The 6390-nt window shown below is 39.7% G+C and overlaps 1 protein-coding gene across 3 annotated transcripts in view; it reads right to left on the bottom strand.

Moving 5' to 3' along the window:
• Positions 1 to 1248: 1248 nt before the first annotated feature.
• Positions 1249 to 6390, bottom strand: part of LOC131308275 (calpain-type cysteine protease DEK1) — a 21922-nt gene continuing 16780 nt past the window's right edge. For all 3 annotated transcript variants that reach the window (XM_058335167.1, XM_058335174.1, XM_058335183.1), the window contains 9 exons: positions 6194 to 6390; positions 5558 to 5878; positions 5355 to 5459; positions 5083 to 5211; positions 4217 to 4597; positions 3983 to 4120; positions 3570 to 3806; positions 2898 to 3345; positions 1249 to 1874 (listed from right to left, as the gene is read on the bottom strand). The exon at positions 6194 to 6390 is cut by the window's right edge and continues 155 nt beyond it. In XM_058335167.1, the coding sequence (XP_058191150.1) occupies positions 3040 to 3345; positions 3570 to 3806; positions 3983 to 4120; positions 4217 to 4597; positions 5083 to 5211; positions 5355 to 5459; positions 5558 to 5878; positions 6194 to 6390 (1814 nt within the window). In that variant the 3' untranslated portion in view covers positions 1249 to 1874; positions 2898 to 3039. The remainder of the gene's footprint in view (positions 1875 to 2897; positions 3346 to 3569; positions 3807 to 3982; positions 4121 to 4216; positions 4598 to 5082; positions 5212 to 5354; positions 5460 to 5557; positions 5879 to 6193) is intronic.

Raw genomic sequence — 6390 nt, 5'->3', positions numbered from 1 at the left:
GTGGATCTCTCCTTGGGGTGGAAGTATATTTAGGTTTGGTCTTGGTCGGTTTCGATTTTTAAGGGAGAAATTTTAAAATTTTGGTTCGGTCTCGGGTACCTAAAAATGCTCCCAAACCGAAATATATAAATAAGACCGATTTAAACGATAGGGGGCTTGATATTTTAGTAGTCTTGAAACTCCACACGAAATGGGGCTTGATAGGAGTATTTTAGTAGTCTTGAAACTCCACACGAAATAAATCCGACCAAACCGATCCAACCGGATCCAATTTTGGTCCTCTGAATACCTTGACAATAGGCGGTTTCCGGTCCGTTTTACCCGAAATCCCCGACTGAATCAAGCCGATTCCAACCGAGCGATTTTACCCACACAGGCCCTGTTTCTATGAAATAGTATAATGAATGTTACTCGCGCATACACAAAAGGGTGCTAGACTGGTGGGGTCATTACTTGCTTTGGAGCTTATATTATTTTTATTTTTATTTTTATTTTTATTTTTTTATTAGTGTATATAGAAATGAGGGTATCCATACGACAAAGAGAGGCGAAGATGATTTTATTTTTTTTTAGTGCAAAGTAAAGTTCGACTTTTCAAAAACTCTTGGGGGTTCCTAAAGAAAAGGGGAAAAGCGAAGGAGGGAAGAAGGATGGCCTTTGATAAGGATGGGGGAGCTTAGCACTTGGCTAATCCCACCCCACCCTAGAATAAGCTAATCCGGGTGGAGAGAAAGACTACTGCCCTTCAAATCTTTTTGCATTTCTAGTGTAACAATTTAATGAGAGCAACCAAGTAATTTCATACATCATCCATCTACTCTTATCCATCAACTACTACTCAAAACAGGTACGAAGTAGAAGCTAAACTCCTCCTTAGTTAAACCCCTTACAACTTATCCACCTCTTATCCATCCTTCTTCTTTATCCATCCAAAAACTTATCCGTCCGTCTGACAAACGGGCCATTAAGAACCAATAGAGAGGATTGTGCAATAGTCACAAACGTTTGTTGGTTCCATGCTTTTCGTTATCGGAACGACATTTTTGTGCACTTTTTTTATTTTTTTCCCAAATTCCGAAAGGTCAAATGGGAAGCCAAATCCTAAAATTATTTCTCCAAATCTCTAAAATTCAAACAAAATAGTAGCAAATACCAACATGAGGCCATCTTAACCAAACCCCACACAAGCAGCAGAAGACACCTATTCACCAGAGAAATTGAGAGCACTGGAAAAAAGAGAGGCAACAATACATTCAACTGGGGATTATATTGCAAAAGAGAAACACTTTACAAGTCAAGTCATCAGTCAGCAGAACACTTCAAAACTGCAGCTGGAATTTTACATCCAATTCAATTCCAGCCACCACAATGATTTTCCCATTGTTCCGTTGAAAAAGGTGTGCATCTAAATAAATCTCCTATCCCCTCTATACGTGAAAGTATTTTATGTAACGGGTATACATCCCCCTCCTCCCACAATGCAGTGAGACCACTACATTGTGAGAGGAGAGGATACATCCCCGTTAAACGAAATACCCCCTCCCCTCTATATAGCCTATCTAGTTTCCACCCCCTCATTTACAGGATCCAATCCTATGTTTGTTACATATCACTCATGTACAGGTACTTTCGAGAACTGCTCTTTCTTGTTGGTAGAAGCATGCGGCTTGAGCAGATAAAAAATGCCAAGACAAAAACCTGGAGACGTCACCAAAAACCGCACCGTCGTAAAATTGTGCACCTCTGTACAGATATTAACATTTCCAGCTCATGAAAGAATTACGTTTTGCATGCTCTGAGCTTGGAGGAGAATCAAAAAAATAGAGGCACAAAGGCCAACGTCAAGATCCGAACAACAACGCATTTGCATAGCCCTGCAAAATTACACATCGTTGAGTTTTCTTCGTGCACCTCAACCTTTTAAAGATTAGACATATAAGGTAGTTGCGTAACATACAACGGTAATAATGCAAAGGTTAGGAAGAACGATAAGATTACTGTTGATGGAAATGCGAGGGGGCGGAAGGTCTAAATAAACTTGTCATATAACTGTAAAGAGAATATGTATTCAGTACATTTAAAAGATTACATAGTCCTCAAGAAAGCAGATTCACTAATAAGGATTCATGCAGTCAACCCGATTGTCTGACTTCTTCCAACCCGCAAAGGGTTGTGAAGTCGCACACTTGACTGGGGAATGGGTCGAGTTGGGACACAGGGATTAGTTCGGCTTGGTTACATTTATCATGTTTAAGGTGAGAAACTTAAATTCAGTAGAACAAATATTGAAGATCTGGATTGAAATCTCATCATAAATAGCTGACATAAAACTAACTACACTAAAACAAGCACGACTCCTACTATACCAGAAAGACTCAGAAGTGCACCCAAAAAAAAGACTCAGAAGGGGAAAGAAAAAAAAACGAGGGTGCCGTATAGTAGATTTGGATCTGGAACTGATTGAAACAGCAGCATAAGACAAGACTAAAAAATTCCTACCAAGACCTTCATTTTCTCAAGGGAACTTCATCTTCATTCCTACCAAAATTTCCACACACTTGGTAATCATTTCGTTTTCATTAGTCACCATCGTCTGTTTTTTGTTGAGGATTCTGTCATTGTGTTCTTCAATGACCCTTGCCTACTTTCAGTTCAGTGAACAATTAAAAGTCAAAAGACTGACATGGAACCCGGTACAGAAGACTACAGAACATGTGTATCAAAAATACCAGGGAGGTTAATACGTTTAGATGCATTTTATTAAAATTAGTATGCAAGACCTTTCTTCACCATTTGGCAGAGCAGCCGAGCATTCTTTAACTTAGAGCAAGCAGGAGTATGATTCTAAGCAGGAAAAATGACTATTGAGCGCAAACATAACTTCATTAGAAAATTACCGCAATGTCCTCTCTCTGTGGAGGTCATTCAACCTCTTTTAGGCATGCATGACCCAGGCACAACCCAAGCAATCCAAAGTTTTTGCTGACGTGCATTAAGCCATAAGAAAAACAAAACCAACCTTTGAGCCAACACGGTGCACTATAAAGCTTCAAGAGTTATCGATGCCTTAGTGAAAACAGAAAGAACAAATGGTGCTTCTTCTCCAGGGTGGATAGTTGTAGGCACGATTGTATAACCCTTTGGATCAGGCTCTAGAACCATTTCACAGGATATTTCACGAGAATTAACATAATCTGTACCACCTACTGATTCGTGCATGTAAATATTGTAAGCAGCGCGCCGTCCACGAGTCTTTAGTATCCTCATTCCAATATAGAACATTAACGAGTCATGACTTGATTGATAATTCCTGAAACCAGCTGAAGTCCTCGAAAAGCTCACACCCTAGAATGCAGATATGAGACTATAAGTTAGACAAATTCTTGCCGTTCGGTTGATTTCCGTAATAATCAACTATTGATTGGTATCAACTTTTTGGATAAAAGAAATTTGAACTCTTAATTTTCTAAGAAACTTAGCAATAAAAAAAAAAACTTTCTATCAGTTGGTCAAGATCGAAGAAAGTAAACAGTAGTCTGCTTTAAAGGAATGCATGACGTTATATATACCTGAGTTAAGGTAATGAAAACGTGAATTGGAAATGATGCATGGGGCCCAGCAGCCCTGATTCGGAACTGCGGGTTCTGATGCCATGTGTCATAATCTTGGCAGCCACCAGCACTGAAACCTCGCCACTGACCGTGCACAGAATAACGCATCTCCGGGGGATAGACACGACAAACATATATTGACCGGAAATGAATTTGGAAGTCTTGCCAAGACATCCAGAATATACCATCTTTTGACTGTTCATAACAAAACAATTAGGCACAAAGCAAGAAGACTTACATTGGTAGATAAATTTCTTTTTCAAAAGGCATTGGTTTATATAGAGAATCAGACTAATGCAGAGTCAATCAGACATGTAGAAGGAAATAAATGTTGCAGGTGATCCCAATTTTTTCTTTTCCTTTAAAGTTACCTGTGGGACATGCTTGAGCTTGTGCCTCATCCTATCAGACCATTCAGGTGATGAATCGGACCAAGGGCCATTCCACTCGACTTCGTTTGCCCATGGATTACGAATCTGAACGAGTTTGTGGCCATCTACTTCTCTTACCTGAACGAGGATTGTAAAATAGGGATCAGTTAATGCAAAGCTGTGTGACTGTGAGCCAAGAAACAACTGAGACAAAATGTTTAACAAACAAAGCACCTGCAACAAAGAGTAAGCATGGCCTTGCACAATTCCACTGGAAGAAATATGCACATCGGAACCTGAAGGACTCCCAGCACCTAGAAGAAACCCATCTTCTTTGAAGCGCAACAGTTGAGACCAAAGTCTTCCACTTGCAAGATCAATCTGGGCCTGGGCACTTCTCATGTCAATCTCCTCACCAGCTCCTCCAGTGAGGTCCACAAGAGCATCTTGAACAAGCCCACCTTCTAATGCCTCGTAAGAGCCATGCAGTTTGGCATATGCCTTCTCCAATATAGAAACCCAGAGTTCACTCCCTTTCCTACTGGTAGCAAATGCAGGTTTACCAGGTGATTCACATGGAATCCAGTCATCGATTACCACAGGAACCCATTCACCCTGAAATCGAAGAACATCAAAGTACAAATTCATTCAGCTTCTTCCCTGAAGTGGCTAATAAGTAATAACAATAAGTCAATAATGTACTATAAAAAAGGAACCAAAAAACACAAGTTTCAGGAGAGCAGTAAAACAAATCTTAAAAGCTCAAATAAAGCTTCCTATCTTAAATTCAGAAAGTGCTTGAGAACGTCTGGATTCCTTTCAAAAGCATGTTGCGTGAAACTTTTTCGTAGTACTATCATATTACTAGGTACCCAAAGGTGAAGATGTCAGTAATTGGGAGAACTAGGCAATGAATTCTTCAAAGATGCAATTACTCGCATCCGCTGATGAAAAGTCAACTTTCTGTGAGGCTAATTGAAGCATAGTCTACAATATAAAACCACAATCAACGATTTTCAGTGTACTTTAAGTATGATTTCAGCCAACTAGACACCATAAGGCATAGTTATTCAGCTTTTGGAGAACTTAAAACATTTTACCTGAATACAAAATCGAACTGTATAGATTCCTTCCTCGTTATATTCTGGTGTAATTATAACTTCTGATATCCCAGAAACCTCAGTTAAAACAGCAACAGCACTCAAAAACCAACAATCACCAAGTCGGCCCTGCACACCAAAAGAATTAGATACTTGATGCAACATCAGGCAATTAATAGCATTTCAAATTCAAATCAAAACAAATAACCTGGGGAAATAAATAGATTGAAAAATATAGTAAAATGTATGCCCTGTTATGAATGAGATCAAACCTGACAAACATCGGAAGGATTTGCAGACCCAGAAAATAAGCATGGGCGGCAATCCAAATTGTTCTCTTTCACTATTTGAGTTGGCCTCATCCATTCAGAAACAACCTACATTAGAAGGGATAAAATTAGGGTAACAAATTATAATTGCAGCACTGAGAACTTGATAAGAAACTGGATGGATTGGACTGGAACAAGTAGTGCACCTGCAATTTTGAAGGAGGGTGTTCTAGATCTAAAAACAATGATCGATCATTTGGAGGAAACTCCTGATCGGTAAAATGGACGTCTCCTCTAGCACAAAGGGCTTCTTTGACAGCCAACTCAACAGAAAGCATCCGCTGATTTATTTCTTCCCTTGTTTCTGTTCTAGGTTTCCTCAATTTTCTGGCAAAAGATTCCACATCTACAATCACGCCCTCACGATCAGACCTTCTTTTCCTCCCACTTGAATATTGCCCATCCCAATCTATGTCATCCCTGTCATAAAGATCCACATCTGCAGGATCACTGTCCCACTCATCCACCTGAGTAGAACAATCAAGGTAGCAACAGGCAAAAAATTTCAACCAAGAATTGCAAACCCAAAAAAGGAAGAAGATACACTTATGGAATAGTACAAAATACAACTTTGTTTCCCTTTTTTTGGTACATTGGAGGCAATAACACCAGGGAGGGGATCTGGCCTACGACAAGACTCGAACCCTTCACTTCCTAGTAAGGAAAAAGGATTCTGGCCACCTAAGCTAGCCCCAATTGGTTTAACTATTAAGAATTCTGTTGTCAAAGAGTAAATGGAAACCCAGAATGAATCACAAAAATCTCATGATATAGAAACAGACCCGAGAAGGAGACTCTGCCCACTGCCAATTATCTTCTTGGAGATCAATCATATTGTATTCAGTAGAAAGCATGGCAGCATGAAGAGCAGCAATCTCATCTTCAGTCAAGCACCTTCCCCAAAGAAAAACATCCATTAAGTGCATCTTAGACTCAGCTCCTTCACTGTCCGACCTCCCAAATGCATCCACATCTGTAG

The sequence above is a fragment of the Rhododendron vialii genome, chromosome 1a, assembly GCF_030253575.1.
Source record: "Rhododendron vialii isolate Sample 1 chromosome 1a, ASM3025357v1".
Classification (NCBI taxonomy): Eukaryota; Viridiplantae; Streptophyta; class Magnoliopsida; order Ericales; family Ericaceae; genus Rhododendron; species Rhododendron vialii.
Note: the sequence above shows the minus strand (reverse complement) of the source record. Positions and strands in the feature narration are given on the sequence as shown.